The 24786-nt window shown below is 37.3% G+C and overlaps 1 protein-coding gene across 2 annotated transcripts; it reads right to left on the minus strand.

Moving 5' to 3' along the window:
* Positions 1–469: 469 nt before the first annotated feature.
* On the minus strand, positions 470–24785 carry TRAPPC11 (trafficking protein particle complex subunit 11). Of its 2 annotated transcripts, XM_080589643.1 has the most exons (29): positions 24432–24785; positions 23812–23981; positions 23333–23403; positions 22272–22386; positions 20169–20268; positions 19333–19406; positions 19027–19123; positions 18124–18257; positions 17635–17782; positions 16974–17067; positions 15720–15799; positions 15556–15634; positions 15404–15458; positions 13796–13941; positions 12580–12641; positions 12343–12475; positions 11530–11660; positions 10850–11005; positions 10168–10355; positions 9355–9503; positions 7718–7839; positions 7148–7267; positions 6715–6780; positions 6475–6631; positions 4838–4946; positions 4066–4157; positions 3040–3173; positions 2492–2659; positions 470–1435 (listed from the first exon to the last, which is right to left on the minus strand). In XM_080589643.1, exons 1-29 carry the CDS (start codon positions 24633–24635, stop codon positions 1391–1393), a joined length of 3399 nt encoding a protein of 1132 aa, XP_080445769.1. In that variant the 5' UTR covers positions 24636–24785; the 3' UTR covers positions 470–1390. The 2 variants fall into 2 exon arrangements, with proteins under 2 accessions (XP_080445769.1, XP_080445770.1); XM_080589644.1 differs by lacking the exons at positions 470–1435; positions 2492–2659; positions 3040–3173; positions 4066–4157 and having other exon boundaries at positions 4838–4935.
* Position 24786: the final 1 nt, after the last annotated feature.

Consider the following 24786-nt stretch of genomic DNA (forward strand, 5'->3'; position numbering starts at 1 on the left):
GAGCAGCAAAGATTGCAGCAACTCTAGCACCTAATTGGTTACCTGAAACCAAAAAAAACACTTCTGGAAATGAAATACTTTTTCCATTCTTGTCTTTTCAATAGAGATAAGATGCCTATTCCACGACCGCCACTTCAGCAAAGAATAAGGAAGGTTTCGTATGTTCTTCCCAGCACAGTTTGTCAGTCTTCTTTTCCTCCTCTACACTAATGCTTAACCACCTCATAACACAGCTACATCTGTACTCTACAGAAAAGCTATATATGCTCGTGCATATTTTCTCAGGACTGCCAATGAGCCTGCAGTCTTTTCACTGTGTGTCCTGTGTCCACACTTCTCCCATGCTTTTGTCTTAGAGCTGTTATTTTAGACTTCAGTGCCATAAATGTATGTCAGCGCACAAGACAGATCAAAGTTATGACGACAGCTGTGGAAACAATACAGTTAAGGACACTGTTTCAGAAGTACTCTGTTACAAGCTGTTTATTAGAACTTCGCTTTGACAATAAATAAGGTATTTTCCAAGCAATCAAAATGTAATTATTCAGAAAGTTAAACAACTGAAGTTTTCTGTTTATTTTTAAATATATACATGATTTACTCTATTTTAAACACCAGTTCATCTGCAACTGTACAACAGTAGGACTTTTATTTTTAATTTTTTAAATTCACACACCAGGAGACTATCAAAACACATCTTTAATCTGGAAGCTGTGTGGGTAAAAATAATCCCAAACCACATCAAGTCGAGGTTGGATAGTCCACCTGTTATGAATGAATCTGTTCATGACTAGCTGTTGCTGAGTTCAAATCCAGATGTATGGCTTACCCAGAAGAAACAGTGCCTTTTAGATTTATGGTTTTAAATGACCAGTAAGCCACTCAATTCCAACAGTACGAGTTAATCATTTGTAGTTTACTATGCTACTGCATAACCTGCGTTCTGTCCTCAACACAAGTGGCACAGAACACATTTCTGTAAAGGATAATAATTTTCAATGTTGTAAATCTCAGTAAAAAGTGCAAACTTAGCACTTCAACTTACTGTTAATAATGAAGATGTATTTTGGTTTTGGTCAAATAAATTTGCCTTTCTCCACTTAAACATTCAAGACATTTAATACGCTTATAAAATAATACCTTTAAGAGTTTGACATACAGTTAACTTCAAAAGAATGTTCCTGTTAAATAAAGCACCAATTTTTCTCTATGTTTCTTCCTTAGAGACAGCCTATGAAAGACTAGATTTTTTTAAACATTAGTTCTGTTAGGAGGTGTAATTTAAAAATAAAATTCTTACGGTTTGATCAAAGCCATGTTACCAAAGCAAGTTTTACATATTCTGTGCAGCTTCTCCTTTTCTTTAAGTGCAGAGGTACAAGTCTCGAAGTTACGCAGCTGCAATTGAGTTATCATCTGCTTGACGACCCTGAGGCTTTAAGAAAATAACGATAGAGATTTTTAGACTATGCAGAAGACTAAGGCTGTCATGAAACTCACTTTTCAATATATCACGTGGCTCCAATCTTTTACTTCTAATGCTTTCGAGTAGTAGTACAAACATGGAGGATACCCAACTGAAATATGAGTTTGGCCTAGTGAGTACCTGGTAAAGGGCTCAGCTCCTTACAGCTGTGCCGTTATATATCAAGAACTTCTCCATACACATTTGAGTTACTCAGCACAAGGCCTGGCTGATCAGAGTTCTGAGTATTATTGCAGTACAAAGAAGTTGTTAATCAATGCACAAAACAGGAATGAGACTGAAAGCTTCTTGTAAGAATTTTGAACAGAATCACTAGAGATGGGAGAGAGCAAGGAAGAAGTTTTAAAGAAAAAACATCATCCTTACAGAAAGGTTCTTTGAGGTCCTGACAATTTTAAGGCAAAAAAGCAAAGTATTCTGAATCCTGAGAGGTTCAACAGAAGCATTGAGAACACTACGCTTTTGCGGAAAAAAGCCTTTTGTATTGACTTATGAGGACATCTTGACAACCAATCTAGAAGAGCCACTGATTGACAGCATACATAAAAACTAAGTTCTGCCTATCTCTTCTGGCTGAAATAAAACTGAAAGAATGCCAGGCCTGTGTCCTGGAAGCAGGATTAAATGCGTCTGAACAAGTCCAATTCAAGTCATATAAACAAACTCTTCAGGTTCCTTGCTTGCTCAGAGTCTGACTAAGAAGTGAATGAAATATTCTGGAGACAGCAGCAGAAGAACAATAAAGCACTGTTTTGGTCAACTGGATTTAAATTATTCTAAAAAAAATTTAAAAAGGCACAAGATCTATTCATTGTGATATGATTGAACTGTCTTCAGATCCACACTACTTAAAAAAATCTAGACAGAGTGATTCACAGAGAGCATGTTTTTAGAAGTTATTTAGGGAGTTGTGGGATATTACAGTGTTTCTGAACCTAAACTCAAGAGATGTTCCTCAACCCCTACGACTTCAGCCTTTAAACACAAGACACTTCTCAGTCTTACCTTTACAAAAATGTGTGTAGGTATGAATCTTCTGAGCAGCTGATTAGTGAAGTTTGGGAATCGCAGCAAGTTAATATGAAGAGATGGTAACTGCTGATATCCAGCCATCAGAGGATAGAAGTTGTATAACACTTCCTGCTGTGTGCCAGGAAGGATTCTTAATCGGATCTTAGAAAAGAAAGTAAAAAAAAAAAGCCACAATCACAGACAAGTTCTGTGACCAACTGCAGATTCCTATTTACTTTCTATTTATATTCTTTTTACTTTGAGAAGTTGGAAATAATGTAACTACATTTTCTCTACTGGTTAAAACTATTAATTTATACTGAAACAGTGTGTTACCTACAAACAACATGACACATAGCTCCTAGGCAGGCTTCCATCTGACCCTTCTTTAAAGGGAATCTGCACGCATGTGTCCTTCCAGACAGAAATTACCATACATTTGCAAACAGTGAATTTGTCATCACTGCACATCAGTGCAAGTCTAATCAATACGTTCTTCACTACCAGAGAAGCCAGGATTAGAAAATGTGACATTTTTGTACCTGCTTAAGGCCAGAGAACATGAAGGCATCACTGGGTTCCACTGACATCTCCACATCTTGGACTAAATTAGTCTTATTTTGCAGGTGATATCTGACAGGGAGGGATTCTCGGACTCGACCAAATGAGGGCAGATCTTTGGAAAGAAAGTAAGCCATCTCAAATCAATTGTGTTTTAAAGTTTCATAAATAAAGAAGCAAGTTCAACAAAGAGCACTAAAAAGTTTCAAGAAAAAAGTGACTACGTATTTAAAGCATTTCTGATGAGATTAAAAAGAGACTAAGGAACAGAACATAACTTCATTAAAGTTTTACAATTGTTTCCCTCCCTTTCCAGTTTTTCACTCATTCAATACCTAGTTACAAAACCCCTTGACTGTTCACAGTATGCAGGAAGCTACGAAATCACTTTGTTGCTGGGTATTCTCAGCTTGCCAGCATTTTCAGATATTGTGAGGAAGCTCCTCCAAAATATAACAGGAAAGGATGATGGAAGAATCTCAGTACAAGTGAAAACAAACTGAAGAAAGCATAGGAATTGTGTGTTCAGTGAGCTCTGCACTCCTACTCTGCTCTCGTGCAGGTGAAATGCTAGAAGAGAAACAGTTCACCTGCCCGCGAGCAGCTCCAGTTCTCCAGGCTGTTTCTTTCCTGGGATGTGGCCAGGGCGTGGGTGGATGGAACAATTCTTGCCATAGGCATCTAGAGAAACCTACTGGGAAGGCTGTGTCAGTAGAGGTAACCGTGGTCTCCATGCTGCCACATGCTAACACAGCTCAGTTGCTTTTAAGAGAACACATTCACATACCCACCTTCCAATTCTTTCTAGATCAGGGGAGTGGGAAGAGGGGCAAGGCAGTTTAAGTGATAATGCAGTTTCTTTCACTACCTCCATAATATCCAGCATTAATTTCCTGTCTTTTGTGACAGTAAATGTAAGATCCAGATGCTATAAAATTTATCAGCTATTTACTTTGGAAGATTTAAAAATTCTAGGCAGCACATACATGTAGCCTAACTAACATTACCTGTGTTAACGTGGAGGGGAATGGTCTCTACAACCACATGAGGCAGAGTGATGACTGTACTAACAACAGGTACACTTTCCACAGGTGAGCTTCTGCAGAAAAATATCATAAACATAGCACATTGAGAGTTGCACAGCATTAAGTGAGCATGCCAGAAGAACACCACTTATACGTGACTAAAATAAGATTACAGTAATTTCAATGGTGGGAAAAATTCCCTTATGTTTTTTGTTTGAAGTGAGCACAAAAAGTGTCATAGCACGGAGATAAAGCAGCAATAGGCATGTAAGAACATTAAACAGCTCTACATCACAATAAAAATAATTAAAAAAACGACACATCTGAGCATTTATTTTTGAAAACTGAGTGAATACATAAACCCGTAGCCTAGGGTGATAAAACATTAAGTTTTCCCCATTTTAAAAGTTTTTGTTTGTTTGTTTTTTGCTATCCTAAACTATTCCTTTGACTTGGCTTCAAGGGAAATGTTTTGTGGTTGGAGGAAACAAGAAGAAGGTAAGAGGACAGCTTTGTAACTGACCAAAGATCTTACAAAAAAGAAAGCTTCATGGAATGTTAAGACCATAGCCACATAACATTTACTAAGTAAAATATGTATTTGCTCAAAAGTCTAACCAAGTAATGACTATGATCCAAAGTCTAGACAGTCGTTGTTACAGGAAAACCCAACACCAAAAAAGTCAAAAAACACCATCAGCCCGAAACCAAACCAACTTATTTCCTCTCCCTCTTCAGGCCAAGAGCTGCCTACCTCTTCCATGAAATGACGTAACATCCAGTTGCCACTCCACTAGCATTAGTGACTGGAGGACATCGAAGGCAAAAGCACTCACTGGCACTCTCACCTGTCTGTAAAACAACTATCAGCAAAATTTTGTTTAAAATCAAAGCATAATCGTTACTGCAGAAGGCACCAAGTCTAAAAAGCCAATATTACACAGACACAAATGTTCCAACAGAAAGGTCTTGAAGTACTTTGCAAACTGTATCTACGTAGCACATGAATTCAATACAGACTGTGCGATATCCCAGTACTTGAAAATACAGTTTACTTTCTGAACAGCATTGTGAGGATCTTTCTTGTCTATATAGAACAAGCCATTGCAAATTTAGAGTTTGTATGCAAAAAAGGGCAAAATAACACCAAATCAAATTCTATACTTCTCTTCCACAGAAGATTCCAACACATCAGCATGTTTTAAATTTAAAATAAAATAAAAATTAAAGCCACCACCATGGACATTCCTCCTTTCCCACCCAAGTGGATGAGAGATGGGGAAGAGGGGGAACACAAGAAAGATCTACCATCTTTGAATTCTCACTTTTTATTTAAAGTTATTTCAGGTTTTAAAAAAAGCTAGTATTTTTTTTGATTAAAGAAGGATTTTTGAAGAAAACAGCACTAAGAAAATAATTGCTCAGTCATTCAAAATTAAAGTATCTTTAAGTCTTACAAGGAAAAAAAATTAAATTGACAAAAAAATGGGCAGCTGAATAGCTTGTATTTGAAGTGGTTCATACCTCCTGGCTGTTAGCTCTTTAGAAATAGCAACTGGAAGTCAAGAAGCACAAGGTGCTAAAGATGAAATCTCATACTTTGATGAAAGGACCTGGGAAATCATTGCTTTCTAGAACTATAGCCTTGCAATTCCTTGAATACATAAGGTGGACAGCTGCCCCACAGTCAGGGAGGCATGTCGGCTGCCTTCTTTATATTTCAAGTCTGAATAGAACACTTGTTTTCCTGTCTCTTAACTCAGCAAATACAAAGACAACATTTTGTTCAAAGATTTTGAATCAGATCTACTGTGAAGTACTCCATTTGACTTCAAAGCTGAAGTACTGAATGCAAAGTTTGAGACTTGTAAAATATATCTATTTTTTACATAAGTAATAACCTATTAAGCTTTGTTAATGTTTTAAAAAAACATGTTTACTTTTAATTGATCTTTTTAGCCTACTCTGTCTAGCTTCATATCTTTCAGTTTCATGAACGTGCTATCATGGACGTTCCTTCCATAAAGTGATAACTTGTTTGCAATCAACAAAATATACATAGTTCATAAATACTGGAAATATTGAGTAACTATTCACATGGATACCTAAAAAGCTGTAGGTCAGAAGTACTCTCAGCTGCTTTCCCTTACATCTGTTACATTTAGCATTTTGGTTACCACCTATCAGTCAAGTCTATTTGTTTGATATAGCAAAGCACAACTACATTTGTAGCCTGTTGTTCTAAATTCTGTTCTGGCAAGCAAATAAGGTGTCAAGCAGCTTGCTTCTACAGTTTGATAAGCAAATACCATTTAAAATGTCACCTGCTCTTACTCCCAAATTACACAAAAAGTATCCTCATGATAGAAAGCATAATGTAAGAAAACTCACCGTTCTCCACATAAGATTCCAGCTGATCTACTGGAGTCATGGAAGCCGACAGCTGTAGCTGGCTGGTTACAATAGTGAGGGGCCAAGGAGAGGCACTGAGGATGTCTGTCATCAGTAAAAACGGTATATCTACAAAGACTCTGTCCAAGTGCTCCAGCTGTCAAGACAGAGACAAAATCTGACTATTTCTAACTAAACAGGGTAAGATTATTGAAAGTAATAACTTTTCAAAACACATACCTTTGTGGAGACAAATTTGACAGCAACATCAAAAGGAAACACTGTTTCTATAGTCACAGTTTCATCCTGTATAGGTAATGAAAGGGGTGGGAGGAAGAGGGGAAAAAATTATATTCAGTTTCAGACCTGTCTACTGATGTCAAAGGTTACTAACATAACATTACTCTTAGTCATCATTTTAACTAAGTTCTTCCGAGAGCAGAATATATCTGTGGTTATTGTGTTTTTAAAAGAATAAATATTGAAAACTTTTCTTCCAATTATACTTATGAAGCTGCTCACCCAATATTAGACTATTGTACTGCTGATTTTGCATTTTTTTCTACCTACTAGAAATGCTTTTAAGAGACTTGAAATTACATTAATGAAATGCAAGAAATATTTTCAATCTAAAGGCTGCACCTCCAGCAATTGGTGCATCTTAGTATCTTACCCGGTGGCACTTGCAGAGAATTTCTTTCCCCTCAACAGTAGTGTTGATTAAGTAAGAAACATAGACCAGAAACATTCTTGCGCCAACCGTTCCACAACGAATGTATATTGGTTTTTCCATCTGCAAGATAAAGGAAACAATATGAATCAAGATAGACCTAGAATATATTAATTAGGTCTAGGACTGTCCAAAATCTTGTAGATAATCATCTTACTTGGACCAAGAAAGCGATAGTAGAATGGATATTATTTTGACCATAAACAATCTCCTGAACTGCATAATCTTAATCAAATAGTATAAGATTTTAACGAGAGTAGCACAGCCTTCTTATTTTATGTTTTCTGTCAGCTCTGTCATCAATACCAGAACGTGTCCTATTCCCTTGGCCAAAAAGGGGATCTAGCTGAAGGAATGCTAAACTTCAAGTAAACATTAGGCAAACTATACACCAAGCATTTCATTTAACAGTTCAGATACTGGAAACTAAATATAGGCCCTACTATGAGAGTCTTGTTAGTTGATCCCCATTTTCTTGACTGTGATACAGAAAGAAGGTTGTTAAGCTATTACCTTTTCCCCTGGTTGCAAGTCCCCTACAGGGATATCAGGAAGCAATGCAGGAAAGGAGTCATCACATGTGTCTGTTCCATGAAGAGTCACCTGAGTTTTCTGAGTCAGGTTGGCATCTTGCCCTAGGATTAAAGACAGTCTTTGTATCCACATAGGCTTATACTACCGAAGCATGTAAGCAATAACTAAAAATAATAAAATATTCATCTCAGAAAGCTATACGCTAGGAATTAACATTGTCATTTGGTTGAGAGATGCTTTCAAAAGCATAAGCAAGAAAACGGATTAAATAGCACCTGAAGTTTTCTAAACTGTAGGGTTCACGTGCTGCAGCTTTTTCACTTAATCTATTTAGGCCACAAGAATCTCAACAAGATTAGAAGTCCTATCTAGATATTCCCTACCATATAAAAAACACAATATTGATACACGATTCAAGTTTTTCTTGCTATTCTATGTGAAATAAAATGCAAATTTTACACTTCTGTGATTCTTATGTTCTCAAAAGCACAACTTAATGATTTTAAATCCTTTAAAAATTGTTCTTCCAATTTTCCAATCTTTGTGTTGAAAACAGGTGGAAAAAAAACGTGTAGATGTTAAATGACACTATTCTACAGTCAGGGGTTGACTAGGATAATGACTTTACTGCAATCGCATGGGATAGTTTTCAAAGGAAAACAAGTCACATCTTGCCAAAAAGTTGCAACTGTGGAAAATATATCATCTTTGCTATAAATGAAATGTCAAATTTCAATTGTTTTTACTGTAAAATCAGCAAGCCCAGAATGACCTTGCATATCAAGTGTTAGGACTCATGATCAAGGGGGAGAGGGAAAAAACAAAAACAAACCAACAAACCAAGACCAATTATTCCACACTACTTTAGGAGCTAAGCCCAAACATCCAACTAAAGTTTAAAGAACACTCAACTGACTTTAAATTAGCTGTACAACTGTATAAGAAATGTTGTTCTATTTCAGAGTACATGGCAAACATTGCATCCTATATGCTAGTCGCTTAAAAATATTTTTGCCTTTTAGGGTAATTGCTCCAAATATTATATTCAGTATGCCTATTTGTACTTCACATATGAAAACTGCTATTAATAGCTACATACAGTTAGTTAAAACATAAACTATGTATTTTCATTGTTTCCTTTTCATTCAAAGGAATGTTCTCTGTTCTTCACTGCTCTCCAAATTTCAAGTGGGGAAAATGGGGGGGGGGGGGGGGGGGGGAAGAGGGAGAAAACCCACATAAGATTATCCTTAGAACATGTTTATCAAGATCTGACTGATGCTTACAGTAAGAAAAGTAAATAGGTATATCTTTCGGGAAAAAAGTTTAGTTAATGTGCAAATTAAATAAAAGGTTAAGAAAGAATACAAAAGCTTCCAAGTTTTTTTTCACACTTGTAAACATAAATGCTACTGACAAACAGTGGTTAAGATGACAATAACTAAATGAGACTGTTAATTTCTGTTCTGATCACTACTATCCCATTATTCCCAACCTTCAGCCTTAGTTTGTCTCTTAACTACTGCAGCACAGCCATTTACTATAGTTTTCCTCATTGCATCAAAAACAAAGTCAATTAGGATACTGCTGGATTAAAAGAAAATAACCCCAAATACCTGGCTTTAAACCTGCTGTAAGCTTAACATCTTTGGCCACTGTCTCCTCATGTGACTCGATTGTCACAATCAAACAATACATTTCATTAGTCAGGGCAGGAGGTTCATGACGGAGCTGAACAGAAATGTTTGGCACTCTAGAAATAATCCTTTAAGAAAAAAAGACTGTTATTTTATGTTTCTTAATTAATGAGTTTAAATCTCCTTTAAACTGGACTTAGCTTACTGTTCAAAGAGTTCTGACAACAGCTGGGCCATTCAACTAGGAGAGGTGATATTCTTGAAAAGCAGCATGATGGCAACAACTCCAAAACTACTGTTTGGAAACCCACCAGTAAGCATTAACAGTTCAGATTTTCTGCCAGGAAAGAAAAAAGTGCCCCCACCAACAGCAATCGGATGTAATAATTTTGAATAGATCTAGTTAGCGTTAACCTACTTATTAATGATTATTTTCCAATACAGTTTCTTGGAGGGCGGGGGAGGGGGGGGGAAGTGGGGAGAGGTGGCTTTAACGAAAGAACAATAATACCTCCTAGTTTGCACAAAAATCTGGGAAAACTCTAACAGAGTTAGGTGAAGGGAAAAACTAAGGCATATTTGGCGTGTTTAGAGATCAGTGCAAGGATTTTCTGTACTTCTAGCTATCTGGAAGCTCAGAGGTCACAAAGAATTAAGAAAGGTAACATCTTACCCCAGTTATGGAAAGATATATAAAAACATTCCTATTAAAGTAGTCCTAACATTGTTGTCTTTTAGACAGAGTGTTCAGGAGACTCAATACATCATACACATTTTCAAGTTTTTACTTACATAGTGCTTGCCTGAATAGCCAAGCTATCCCAATGAACTTCATTATCTGGAAGCTTAGGTCTTCGCCTGAAGGAACGTGAGGCCTGCAATGCTTCCTGAGACGAAGCAGCATCTCCGCCTCCTCCACGCCAGTTCAGAATCACGCAACGGCCAGATTCACTTCCCAGGACCAAATCCACAGATGTGATCTGACAAAAAAATAATTTGAACACATACTGAGAACTTCTCATCTTGTGTCTTCAGATCACTCACAGTAAGAGCATAGCTTTCCAACATGAACATCTTTATTGTGCCTGTATATCACCCAAAACCCTCTGGCAGCTTCACAGACAGAAGTCACAACAACTCACTGCCACAGAATTTCATTTAAAACTGCACTGGAAAAAGGATCCAAGCTCGAGAGCATGCAATGCACTATTTTCTAGTTTTCTACTCTCCCATAGTGTTACACCATTTTTTAAAAATGTATCTCACATTTTAAAAAATTGAAGTAATGCAAGTTTTTGTGATAATTCTGAGCTTTGTTATTTTCAATGAAATTTTATGCTCGTTTTTGACATTGTTTCAAAAGTTCAAACATTTGGAACCACACTGTCATAACTGGTGCCAGATCAGAGGTAGCTTTGTAGTTTCAAGTTCTTCATAAACGTCAGTAAGAACGGCGTGAAACAAACTGACAAACCTCAATCTTCTTTCCTACATCTTCAGTTTTTGCAACAAATTTGAAAGTGAACTTTCTTGTTTTACCAGGGACTAAGCACATTGTTCCTTGTGATGACTGTTCTAGAATATCACTTTGTTGATAGGCTTCTTCTACCACACAGTATTGGTTGTAATCCTACAGTGGAAGAGTAGGGAAAAACATTGATAATTTCAGACTTAAGACATCTGTAGAGAGTAATTCTAGTATAACAAATGTTAAGGCTCTGTGCTACTGGATCAAACTACATTGGTTCTTAATGCTTTTCACAGTAATGAAGCTAGACTTAGCTACATTACAATGAAATTTCTTCATAAAAATATCCATTATATTCACTAACATAACTTTATGCAAAAACATCCAGAGAAATAAGACATTAAAGTTTCAGAACATTTTCAGAACATTTCAGTGTACGGTATCTTTGTTCTTCTGTGGAGATCTCTGACTAATCAAACTGGATTTGGGAAGTTATCATAATATCAATACAGTTGTCAAAAGTGATAGATAATTCAAAAAGAAAGAACACCTTTCCAACTGAACTATTCACATAGTTTTTGGAAAAGAACTTTTGAACTATTTTTTTTTTTGTTTGGAAAGGCTAACAGATACTATTCTACTCTTATTATAATCTTGTCACTACGTCAGAAATAGAATGTGGTTACCTGATTATTGAAACTGATGCACAGCTTAGAAAACCTGATAGGATGAGGACAATCAGCTCTCAAGTATATATCAAATTGCACAGGAACATCAACATGAAAACTTGGAGAAAGAAATTTTGCTTTGCACTGCACTACAATTAAAAAAAAGTTAAATTACAATACTAAATTCCAGAAGCATTCTTCTCTAATAAGAACTATAAAAAAGAATTGTTCTGTGTATACACACAAACACAAGTTAAAGAGTACGTGGGACACATTTGGCTACTGGCACTGTCACAGAAAGTTACTTTTCAGCACTTGGTTGAAACCTTTGCAAAGAGGATGAGAGGCAGACGTTCAGCAGAGAAATAAAACCTGGACACTTAACTACACTTCTGTAAGTAATGCTCACTCGTGCCCCCTTTCCAAGGGAGGTACTCCTTTGCATGCTCTGCCTTCTTTCCTCAGAGTTCTATTTCAAAGCACACCAGAGAAGAAGTTTGTCAAAAAACAAAAGTTTACTACTTCTACCATATTTAAAGGCACAGGTGGCCTCAGTAGAAGCCAGGAGGGATTTTTTTTTTTTTTCCCTCAGATATAATGCTCAAATGATTCTTTTCCAGTAATCCACATTGGGGATAAGAGATCACTGGCTTCTCCCATGATTTCTTAGCAACTTAGATGAAGAACAGAGCTGTGCTTACACAACAGTTTGTGTTGCTGGCATTAACATATTCTACATTATATAATGTATATTTTCTCCTAATTATTTATTTGAAAGATACATCAAAATGTTTAGTTTTGTGTAAGTTTGCTTGAAGCTTTATTACTTACCAAATGGTATAAAATCTTGGACTTCTATTGTAAACACATTACTGCCTGCTAAGGAAACACGGTCAGCCCACAATTTTTGTGAAGCTTTCATAGCAGTAGCATCACAATCAGGCTCAGGATCAGGGCTCTCATTCTGTATCCAGATAGAAGGTTACAAACAAAAGTAAGAAATAGATTATCAGACAACAACTCCTTCTGAAAAATATTTAAAGGGTAATAGGAGTTTTATCCACTTACCATTAGAACTTTTATCAGATTTTTTTCTATTCGAGACTTCTGATCATCTTTAAGAGTAGATGCTAGCAAGCAGAAAAAAAGGATTACAACACAGAAACAAATCATTTTACTATTTCTTTTAAACTTAAAAATAGACCTTTCCTTTAGCTTGCATCTTTGAAAAAAACATTCTGACAAAAAACCACCTGATTTAACATCCCTCCGCCAATGAGAAAGTACTTCAATTTTTAGAAGTTCCTCCATTCTGTGTGTTCCCTCTTACTTTCACTGGAACCAAGTAAAATATTGTTTGGATAAGCAAGCATTTCATAACTTATCAGAGGAAAACCCTAAGAGAATGATGTCTCTAGCTTCTTGTTATTGCTGTTTAGAAACAGAAGAAACAGTAGAGAACAGAAAAAGTCTGGAACATGCAAAGAGGCAAACTTGGATAAGATTAGAAACAGCAGCTCAAAATGGTGAAAAGAAAAAAAAAAGACCAATTAAAATAAGGAGTCTTCTCTTGACAATGAAAGGCAGTTTTGTCTCATTGACTATTCCTTAACATAAAGCAGGATAGCCTGGTTAGCTAACAGAAGATGAGAAACCATTTTTACCACGCCTATCCTGATAGAGGTATTATTTAGCAAATTAGGGTGTATAAGGATTATTTCTGCAACGTCAAGTAACAACCATTATGTAAACCAGAGTATTTGCATTTCTACTGTGCAGCTACCTTAAGTCACACTTTGTCTTTAAAAGATACTACTACATGTATATTTCATCAGCAGAGTTCTGGTAAGAAGTTTGAGCTAAGCATATTTGCTATTATAAAGCCTAGGAAAATAGGCGTAGCTTAGTTACTTACTAGGAAAAACATCTTTCCTTTTAACTATACTAGATTTCTTCCCCCCATCCCCAAAGCTCAAGAAATTGTTATATTATTTGAATATTATTATATGCATATTATTATATGCAACTTTCAGTCTGAAATGAAGCTCTGTGCCTCACATATTCTGACCCAGTCTATTTGAATTCAATGAATATTATAATAGGAGAGCATGAAAATTCAACTTCCTGCATGCAATAAGAACTCAGCACAGGCATACAGGGTCTTTTGTAGTCAACTCATATGCGGTACCATAAGCACCGTGGCTGATAATGGTATGTCACACTTCCAAATACACATTAATTTTTTCTACATAGGTTAACTGAGTATGTTTCCTGAAAAGAATACCTCTACCCAGTAGCTCTAAAGAATATGTTATATAATCCTTTATCTGGGCCATCAGATATGAACACTTGAGAGCTGTCGTCAATATGGAAGTGAGAAGAGTCCACCATCCTTCACTCCGATATTCACACATAACGTAATCCAACAGCCTGCAAAGTATGAAAATTGAGAGGAAAAACAAGTTACACACCCCAGTATTTTAAGAAGTTCACATTTTTTTGGTATCGTTAACACAAAAATTTATCTCAACTAAAACAAACACTAGATTAAAACCAAGTTGACTGCTTGTACACATGCGCCCTATATTGGAATCACCAAGAAATTATTGTAAAGAAACATATTTATTCCATTAATTTGCTATTTCAGGCTAGAGAAACTTTCACAAGAAATCAGGGAAACTCACCTGTCTTTACATAGAGAAGTAAAACAACTGGACAGAAAAGTCTTAGTCCAGCACTTAATTAGAAATACGCTTTAGTGTTGAGTATGCTGCAAACTTCAAGGAAAAACTAGAAACCCACAAAAAAAGCCCCTTTCCAAAGTGAAGAATCTTAAGCATCTCAGAAGGGAAAAATGATGTTTTTTATGCTATCTCCTACCTCCTTTTCCCTTCAAGGGTTTCCAAGATCTACATCCAACATATGCAACCACCTATATCAGAGAAACCTGGGCACCTTATTGTGCTTTTTTACACTGAGCAATTTTCACTTAGTAGTAACAATGCACAGAATAATTTTTTCTTTTAAAGACAGCCTACCTAAATATAAGCAAGAAGCGCTTTTTTAAACTCATGCTTGTTCACATAAAAATTAGGCTTGATACGAATCGATCTGCTTATTCTACCCTATTTTCTTCTCTTTGTAGCTTCCAGTCAGATAACAGTAAATCTCTCTCCCAGCTCAAACATGCTGCCTTTAGAACATGTGATCATGGAAACCTAATTAAGCAGTAGTTCCACAATGTTTTCATTAACATGACCTTGACTCTGTTTCCCCTTAAAAAGACAAACTTAAAAAACTAAACACAGGACACCTCCTTCAGAGGAGACAGTAGCTGTACCTCAGGGCTAAACTTTCACAGCTCTGTAGCCATTAGTCATAGAAAACTGTATCAACGGAAGTAATTCCTTTCGCTAATTCCCTTGCAACATAAGTAAAAATTAATTCAGCTACATTTTTTTCCTTCTTTTCTGTCTGCTGCATTTATTTATTTATTTATTTATTTATTTTAAGTTTTGTAACTTCAAAGTCTTTAATTCAATGTAATTATATTCTTACTGCAGTAGCAGGGAAGTTTCAGAAATCAATCTTGGGGAAGAGAGACAACACTCCACCAGTGAGCTAAAAATAAACAGTAAAGATCTGCCCAATAAGGTAATTTCCCACCATGACTTACATTGTAAAGTCTTCTTACTCTAATAACTGACTCATCATATCTGCTTTGCTTTCTTTAATAGAAATTGAATTGATACACTCCAGAGCTTGTACTTTGATTAAATCCAGGTACTAGGAGCATCTTAGATAAGCTTCCAACAGTATTCCATATCAGTAAGACAAGTGGTCTCAGTGAGAACAGTAGTGTGCAAAGGAAACAATCAGGGATGGCACTCACTTCAAAGCTTTGGCGTAATCCTTCGCAAAGTAATATTCTTCACCCATCTGAACCACTGATTTAACAAAAAATAACAAGAAAGATGTATCAGATTAATATTGAAAGTATTTGCAAAGTTAATTTTAAAGATGCATCTCATTATCCGTACTCACTCAGATGACTTTTCATTCTTGGACATTTGTATTTCTTGAACTGTGCAACAGCATTACTCAACAAAGTAATTATTAGCTCCTAACAGAAAAACAGTATTGATTTCATTATACATATAACATTAGGGCAATGTCAGAAAAGATTTTTTGCAGAAAAAAATACTTACTGAGTGAAGAACATTCTTCTCTTTCAACTGAAGGGATAAAATCCCCATCTTCTCCTTTTCAGGATCAGAAAGATCAAAGCCTGCATAAGACAGTGAAAAATCCATGACATTGGAATTTTGTCCATGCCCAAAGGGAACTAATTCTGTGCTGAAATATTGTAATACAAGCTCCAACTCAAGCACACTCAAATTCTTAAACATTCTGTTTCCTAGGAGATGGATACAACCCTTCAAAAACTCATCGGTCTGTTCTGGAAGACAAACTCTGGAACAAATGTTTCTCTAGCAGTTGAGAACACCAACATACGACGAACTGCATACAACTCTAAAAGATTATCTACTCTTGTCTGAACCCAGCTTCATAAACATCGTGACAGGCAGTTTTGCCTCTTTTTAAACTGTTCAACCTCGGGAGTAGATTCTAACTTATTTTAAAACTGTAACACTTGAAGATAAAACAGATGACTCACGTATTTACAGCAAATGAAAGGAAGTCTTTAGAAGAGGACAGAGAGAAAGTTACAATGCTCAAAGGATATATAGAGAATAAAAAATGGGAGACCACATGGAGAGAGGGAAAGGGAAGAAAGTAAAAAAATCAGTCATCCACAAAGATCTCAGATCTCTATGCATATTCATATATATATTCTACAGCTCAGAGCTGTAGATTTTAAGTTCAAATTCCTGATAAAACATCTTTAACAGGAAAAACACAAAACTCCCTTCTTAGAAGAAAATCTAGTCATGGAAACCTCTCAAACCATTTCAAAATCCAAAAAGTTTTCTCAGAAAAATATCATGAGTTCCCATCTATAGCTGACAGGTATGGATGGAAGGATGAACGTATAGCAATTGCATTCAGGGACACTGTTACTTTTGCTGTGTCCAGTTCTCCAACCTCTCTTCCCAGGAATGCATTCACTGCAGCACAATGATTATAGGTAGCTCAGGCAGAAATAGAAATGAAGCAGCAGCAGCAGCGCTTCAGTATGGCCCGTGCACTTTGCTGAAGACCCGATTCTGCGTAGGCCAGATATTCCCTTTTCTATTTGTTATATAAGGACCAAACACACTTCCTGAGCTTCCGGCTGACACCTGTTCAAGTCCTATCACCAACTAACAACAGAGTAAGGTCTCAGCCCTGCATCTGGCTCTGGAAGACTGATTATATGCTTGTGCCTACGAAGTCAGCTGGCAGGGTCAGCAACTAAAAAATTTGTTCAAGCTCCACAAATACAAGACTCAAAAACATACTTAATGTTCCCTGCCGCCATGGTCTTTGCCCATAGAAGTCAAGCACTCCAGTCTGGGTTTCCAGGGGATCCGGATTGGGATATACCACAGAGGACTGTAAATTCAGCAAATATGGTCATAAAAAAGAGTTTATGTTTTATTTTAAACCATTAAAGTGATCTGATGCTCCAATATGCATGCACTCAAAAGAATGAATTTGCTTTAAATTTATAGCCTTTCAGGCCACCTGTATAAAAATAGTATAGTGCAAGTACAGAGAAACATAATGGAAAAATAAAACAGTAAGTTTTCAAGTACCCAGAGGCATAGAAAGTATGCTATTTTAAGAATTTTAAAAACATGTCAGAATTATTTGTAATAAAAAAGCGTTTGTTCAGGGCTAATCTTTTCAATATAAAGTATTACTTTGATTACTTTCAATATAAAGTATTACTTTTATTTCAATATAAAGTATCACTTAATATTGAAATTGTATTTAATATATATTTGAAATTATATTTAATATTTAATTATTAGCAAGCATCAAAAGACACATACTCTTTCCTTATTAATTATTATTTTTAAACATGTAGTAGGGATTTTTACACTACAATTTGAGAATGAAACATCAGCTAATGGTAACCTGGTAACCTGTAAAGCATTTTTTCCCCTCCCAACTTACATCATGGTTACAAAGCATACTTGCTAGTTGTTTCCGCTCCTGTGCGTAGTAGGCTGCTTGCTGGTAATAGAAACCTGGATTCTGAGTTTGAATTGCTGTCAAACCCAGCTTAATTGCTTCATCAAACAAGTCACCAAAAGCCTGAAACCTATAAAACAGGAAAACTTTTTCTGTAATTAAGATTAGATACAGAACAGCAATATGAACTGAAAGGGGCATTTCAGCTAAAATTTCTGATTATTCTTAAGACAGAAAATACTTTTACATTTAAGTTCTATGGCTGCATTTCTGTCATACCTTGTTCTTTCCGAGGGAAAAGGTAACAAAAAATCAACTTAAAACAGAATAACAGCATGCAGCTTTTAGGATCAAGTGCATCTTTTTCTCAAATAAAGAGCTCAAAATTTATCTTACTCAGATAAACAAAATAATGAGCTTCATAAAGCCATATGGGAGGTAAAACAGAAACAATACTAAGTAAAAACATACTGTTTAGACATCCAGGCAGCATGCTCAAAAGCCAGTTCTGCACTTCCTATTTTTTTCTTGCATAAGTCTATATGTTTCCTGAACTGAGCAATTGCATCCAGTGGAGTATTATGTTGAAAACAGAGGCGACAGATCTAGAATGAATCAAAAATAAAAGAAAACCCTCACTAACTTTACATACTTCTGAAAAGCTCAAATAGCATAGAAAATAGAAAAAAGGTGTAAAATGTTAATGCACTACCCTTGAAACCACGTGGTCCTCTGTTTCATCTAATGTTATTTTTCTTTTTTTCTCCCTCAAATAATTAATGCAAGAGTGTAACTCACAGCCAAATTCAGGTTGGAGCCGGAGAGCCACTAGACAGACCATTAACTTTGAAGCCTGCAGTCACTTCAAGAAGGACAATGGAATTTGATGAAGTCCAACTCTGGGATTATTTTAAATGGTACAATAGTATTGTCTCACCTGAAATCCCCCAGAACACCACAAAAGTATGGCCTCATTTTTGAAGCGTTACTTTTCTCCTCCAAACAAGCAGTAATTAAACTATTGTGACATACATTTATGACAAAAATATTCAAGGAACAAGCAACGCTTCTTTTCATTCCCCCTGCACAGAGCAAGAGTTAATGTGTTTAGTCCTCAAGATGACTGCATCTCAAGTTAACTCTAAACCTTCAAGATACACCTGAACTTCAGCTAAGGATCTTTGTGTGGAATTCAGAAGTCTTTTCAAGTCTGAGTGTAACTCGACCCCCATTGATGGCTGTACTAATCTATTTCCTTGAAAGCAAGGCAAAACAGAACATTTAAAACCTTCACACATTAAATATGCGTCAACTAATACATTTATTTACTTATTTTAAGTATATGCTGTCAAAGATAAGGAGCACACTTGTTACCTTGTAGTTTATAAATCCTGCCATTGTCTTGATTTCCAGCATGTTTGTTTCATGAGCCCTCAATTCATGTACAAGATTATACGCAGTTCTGTAATTTCTAGGTATAAACACTTAGAGTTAATACATACAAGATAAAATTTAAGAACAGAATTACTGACAGCAGAAAACAGTCTTCTAACTAGTGTACTTCCCAATTAGGAACACAACCCTTCCATATTCAAATAATTTTGCTTTCAGAAAAATATAATATTCTATGGCTTAGCAATAAATTGGGGTCAAGATGGTGGAAGTTTACACAAGTCTTACTTGAGAGCGTTCTGCGTGTCCTGTTTCAGCTCACTGAAGAATGCTATTTTGAACTGGTGTCTAACAAATAAAAGCTGGAAAACAAAACCAGTACACATCATTTACAAACACCTGAACATGCCTGTTACCCTACAAAGCAGATACAGGTGATAATTTCAGAGCTTTACAGAACAGAGCAGTTGGCTTGTAAGACTGACTATGCAACTATTCTCTCCTAGTTCTCTCTGCCACCGTGACACAGCAGTGATCTTTGACAGACTGAATCTATTCCAAGCCCCTATGACAGGGGAAAGCCTTCGAAATACCCAAGAATTCCTACACCAACAGTGTTGGTTGCTGGTTCAGAGCTTGCCAGTTGGATTCCAGCTTCCAAAAGAGAGGGAAACTGGCAACTGCAACAGAATGTTGTGTGTCTGAGTAAATATTTAATAAATTGAAAAGCAAAAGCTAAGAGTCAAATCAAGTTCAAGTTCAAAGCTTGTAAAAGAAGAACTTCTCATAGCCTATTAACATATTACATTCAAATAGGTCAATACATACAGATAAATAAATAAGAACTTCATTTTTGGGAGCTGTGGTTCTTCCTTCAAGATGTGAAGAAGGCAAACAAACTTTGATTGGTTTTGTTCTAAGTTACAGAAAATAAAAACAGATTTACTTTCTATAACGAGACAGAAGGAATCTCAAGTTGGATGGGGGCAGCAATAAAATTATAAAATAAATAAGACAAATATATATAAATAAATGGAATAAATTTAAGCAACAAACAACCCTTATTTTCATGTTTCAACGTGAACTGTAACTTGCAAAGTATTTCAAAAATGAAGTAACATTACCTGATGAGTGGTTTTGTTCAAAAATTCCTTGTGAGATTTGACTCTTCGTATTTCTGTATAATAGTACGTCTGTGCATGCTCATAGAATGCATTTTCCAACCTGTAACAAAGTTTAACCAAGTTTCCCTCAAACAAGGAATCTGAATAACTTCAGAATAAGTTACTTTTAATCATGCTTATTTTAAGGTTGGCAAAAATAGCTTGAAATATTACTGAAGTCTTCTGTAAGCTACTATACATGGCAAGAGCATGCAGATGAAAACACACAAAGCCTGATGTAGGGGTAGCACAAAGTAGGTTCAAGAGCATTAAGCATTGATTTCTCATACAGCAAATTAATATTTAACTTGAAGTCCAAGGATAAGCTGTCAGAATTTTGCAAGGCAATAGAAAATGCAGGTGCCTCAGTCAAAGCAAGCAAACCTTGCAGAGGCTCCTGGGATGAGTCTGAACAGGTCAAAATTTTATTTGCCAGGGCTAGGCCGGGGAGGGAGGAGTAGAAAGGAAACAGTTGTAATAAGTAAGATGCAAGATTACAAGAGCACAGACTAGGTTTCATCATTCTGCCCAAATATCAACAGCTACCTGGGTTATAGAAGTGACAGTCAAATTTGTGTTTGCAAGATAAATAGCCCAATGGCAAGTCACAGGAGAAGAAGAGAAAGAAAGAGGCCCAGAACACTGATTGCAGCATGAGGCTGAGGAGGATTTAAGTATATGCTGTACAATCAAGTTACAAAGAGTAAAATCAATTAGAGCAAGAAAAGACCAGAGAACAGGAGAGAAATGCATTCAACAGCACAGATGCACACAAAATAAAGGGTGAAGTACCAGTTCCGTGATTTGGCCAAGAAGGGATGACTACAGACTGACTAAGGGAGATCACAACTTGTGTCCTACTTACCCCACAACAGAGAGAATGGGGATAAAAACAAAGGAACAGAGCACTGAACAGCAGTTTTTAACTATGAGCTCAGACAGAGAAGGAAAACATGAGAAGTTCAATGTCCCTAGCATACTTATTTTAGCACTGTATCGCAACTGTATAAGAAAAGAGAAGCCAGTCCATTGAGGATAGGGGAGTGTTTAAAAATATATATATATTTTACTACTATGAAGTCTCAATTAAAAATGTCAAGACTAATATAAGAAATTCTGTACTTGAATATATGCTCAAACTTTTTTCTTTTAAGTGTGCATGAGCAGCTGTAAATCCCTAATGACACAGCCTTATCTACACAAAGTTGGAGACAGTCACAAAACCCATGCCACAATGCAACTATATGTGGTCTGCAAAGGCTTACAGCTGTTAATGTGCAGCAAACACTCTTCAGCATTAAGCATAAGATGAAAAACTGGAAGTAACAATTTATTTTGATCAATTCCAGTAGCTGTTTATGAGCAGCATGGACACAGTAACAGCACTGATTTTATCTTAAGATTTTTACTGTTTACATATAAATACAAGAGCAAGAGAAGGAAGAACTAGGCTCTCAGACCACGACACCCTCCTCCCCATGTTCAGTATGTCTGGAAAAATCAAAATTTATTTTAGTAAACCATGATTTGCCTTAGTTTGAGCCTGTCTTTTTAGCTCTGCACAAGACAGTCTCCCTCTGCTGTTTTTGAAAAGCCTTGCTAATTTATTTGAAGCTGTACTCCCTGTTACATATTAAAACAGAAATAACGTAAAAAGTGACAAGGACAGTATTTGCATCCAGATAAATGCCACTTAGCATAAATAGAAAGACATATCTCTACAGCCAGGAAGCGGAAGGAAAAAATAAGCAAAGACTTGCTAATACAGAGTTGCAGCACCTAACAAAACTTGCAGGGAAAAAATTAGAACCAGCACTGACAAAACCACTGTAGAGGTAGAAAAGCCCACTTTGCCCTTATCCGACTTGAGGAGGGGAACATCACGCAGAACGGGCAGACGTAGGATTGCATCTGGTTGCCGAATAACCTGAAGAATTTCAGCCAACAGATGAAACATTCACTGTTGATCTACAGTGAGCATGCCGGACAGCTGTCATCTCAACCTACCAAATCTCACTATCTCCATTGGCACACAGAGCAAAACAGCATTTTATGGTCACTTACCTTATAATATAACCAACAAGATGATCCGTGTGTGGAAGCACAAAGAGAGATTTTCCAGAAAGGTCACAAGCATTACATAAAGCTGCTGCCCTCTCCGATGCAATAACATCTTCCCCTAGCGAAGGCGAGAAAAGCACAAGTAAGCACTATGTGGTGCTGCAATGTCAAGCTAACTCCAACAGCTGGATCAGTAGGAGGTATGGACAAACTTAATACAAATAAAATTGAGACCACACTCCTTTTTCTTTCTGAATACTACACACTTCATCCAGCTGAACACAAAAGCAGAAAATAGGAGTGGTTTACCTGCCAGCAATGTGTTAGCATGACAATTTTTTTTTCTTTAAATTTCTGATTTCACACAGAATTAAATATCCTCCCATCTTGAAAAATAATACAGCATTCTGAAAAGACATATGTACACCCAATATGCAGAAAATAATAGTAAAAAAAATGGTTTGCCAGACACTAGAAAGTATGTACCTAGAGCTGAAGCAGTGGTTCTAGAGAAAGGTAAGGTTAAAACAGATCACATTTCACAGCTCCACTTGACTCGTGTTTTTCCTCTACATTTCCTAATGAGGATCTTGCCACTAAAAGGTTTCTTCATTCCTTTATAAAGCATTTGCTTTATATAGCAAATATATATATAGCTTTATAAACATAAATTTTTTATTTATTAAAATAGAGTTAAGCTAAACAGTAAGTACAGGTACCCTTCCCTTTAAGTTCTTATTTCTTTTACAGTTTTTCTTCATCTCAACTAAGCTTTAAAATATAACTTACAAAAGGCGCATTATGCGTATTACACTAAGGTACCATTTGTGATGCACAGTATCAAAAAAAAAAAAGGACTGGACCCACAAGTATTTAGTTAAGGGTAAGTTTTAGATACTTAGGGTCGACTGCCCTTAGCACTCTTCTTGTGCAGCTATGACGTACTTTGTGTATGTAGATGACATTGTATTAAGAACTGCAGATAATGAGACAAAAAATAATCAGCTCAATCAGGTTTTCTTAAAAATGAGATCATCACAACTGCATACAAAGATTTCTAGTACCTGGAGGTAATGGTGTTTTTTTCTGAATCAAAACCACCGCGACTTTTGTATTTCTTCCCTGCAAACTTTGCCTAGAATAAAGATAACATGACACAGTGTAAAGATTTCACTTTGTGAATAATCAGAAGAAAATGACACTTCCGTGTAGATGGAAGCGATTAAAGTATAAGAAAATAAACTGAACACAACAATATGCTGTATCATCTACAGAATGCTGTGCTGTCTTTTTTAAAATGGGACTGAATTGTGTTGAGTTTGGCAACACCTCACAAGTGGTTTTCATTAAATGACTTTTCCAAATAAAGTATTCAAAAAAAGTTCCTCTACTGTCAGTTTTATGTTAAAAAACAAAATTCAAGTTCCCCTTTCATTTGTGTCTAAGATACACGTTTACTTATTTTATATGGCAGAAATGCCTCTACAACTTACATTTAACCATTAGCTTGGAGCCCCTAACAAAGCAAAGGGAACAAGGCTACCTGACAATCTCCACCCGAGTGGCACATTCCGACTGTTTCTCTTTCCACTGAGGCTCATCCCAGTCTAGTTCGTAGAACACCACCACAAGCGCGGGAACCAAGTTCAGGTGTTTGTTCATCCAACCAGTCTTCAGGATCCCTTTCGGAATATACCATTCATAGGAGGTCCTCTGAAAATATTGAAGTTGTTAAAGCAAGCTACTACATCAGCTCACAGTCCTCTCGTGACAAAGGCTGCACGAAGGCGAACTGGCTGCCATGGGCAGGGACACCTCCCCCCAGCCCAGGCTGCCCACAGCCCCATCCAGCCTGGCCTTGAGCACCTCCAGGCATGGGGCAGCCACAGCTTCTCTGGGCAGCCTGTGCCAGTGCCTCACCGCCCTCTGAGTGAAGAATTTCTTCCTTTTGCCTAAATTAAACCTACCCTCTTAGTTTAAAGCCATTCCCTGTTGTCCTGCCACCACACCCCCTCACAGGGTCCCTCCCCATCACTCCCGCAGCCCCCATCAGGCACTGGAAGGCCACCATAAGGCGTCCCCGGAGCCTCCTCTTCCCCAGGCCGACCAGCCCCAGCCCCCCCAGCCTGCCCTCACCGCCCCGCGGCTGAAGCCCCCCGGTACCTTGGTGCGGCACTTGGGGTACTCGTGGTCGCCGGGCAGCACCTTGAAGGAGATGGGCACGCGGTCGGCGCGGCGGTTGGCGCAGAAGGCGTCCCACACGGCGCGGTGCACGGCGTTGTACACCACGTCCAGGCCCGTCAGCGTGACGAAGGCCATGGGGCGGCAGCACAGCTCCACCGGGAAGTCCCACTGGCTGGGGGTCATCCTGCGGGGCGGCTCAGCTCGGGGCGGCTCAGCTCGGCGCGGCTCCGCTCCCCCTCCCCCCCGCCTGAGGCGCGGCTCAGGCACCGGTGGGCACGGAGAACTGAAAGGGAGGGGCAGGAGCCGCCCCGGGCAAGAGGTGCCGGCCCTCCCT

Source organism: Anser brachyrhynchus (assembly GCF_964034855.1).
Source record: "Anser brachyrhynchus genome assembly, chromosome: 4".
In the NCBI taxonomy this organism is placed as follows: Eukaryota; Metazoa; Chordata; class Aves; order Anseriformes; family Anatidae; genus Anser; species Anser brachyrhynchus.

Coding starts and splice junctions, on each gene's coding strand:
- TRAPPC11 (XM_080589643.1), bottom strand. CDS start 24,635: ATGACCCCCAGCCAGTGGGACTTCCCGGTGGAGCTGTGCTGCCGCCCC. Junction 12,476..12,579: donor ATCTGATAAAAGTTCTAATG/GTAAGTGGATAA, acceptor ATCTGGATACAG/AATGAGAGCCCTGATCCTGA. Junction 7,268..7,717: donor ACTTGCAACCAGGGGAAAAG/GTAATAGCTTAA, acceptor TTTATCTTGCAG/ATGGAAAAACCAATATACAT.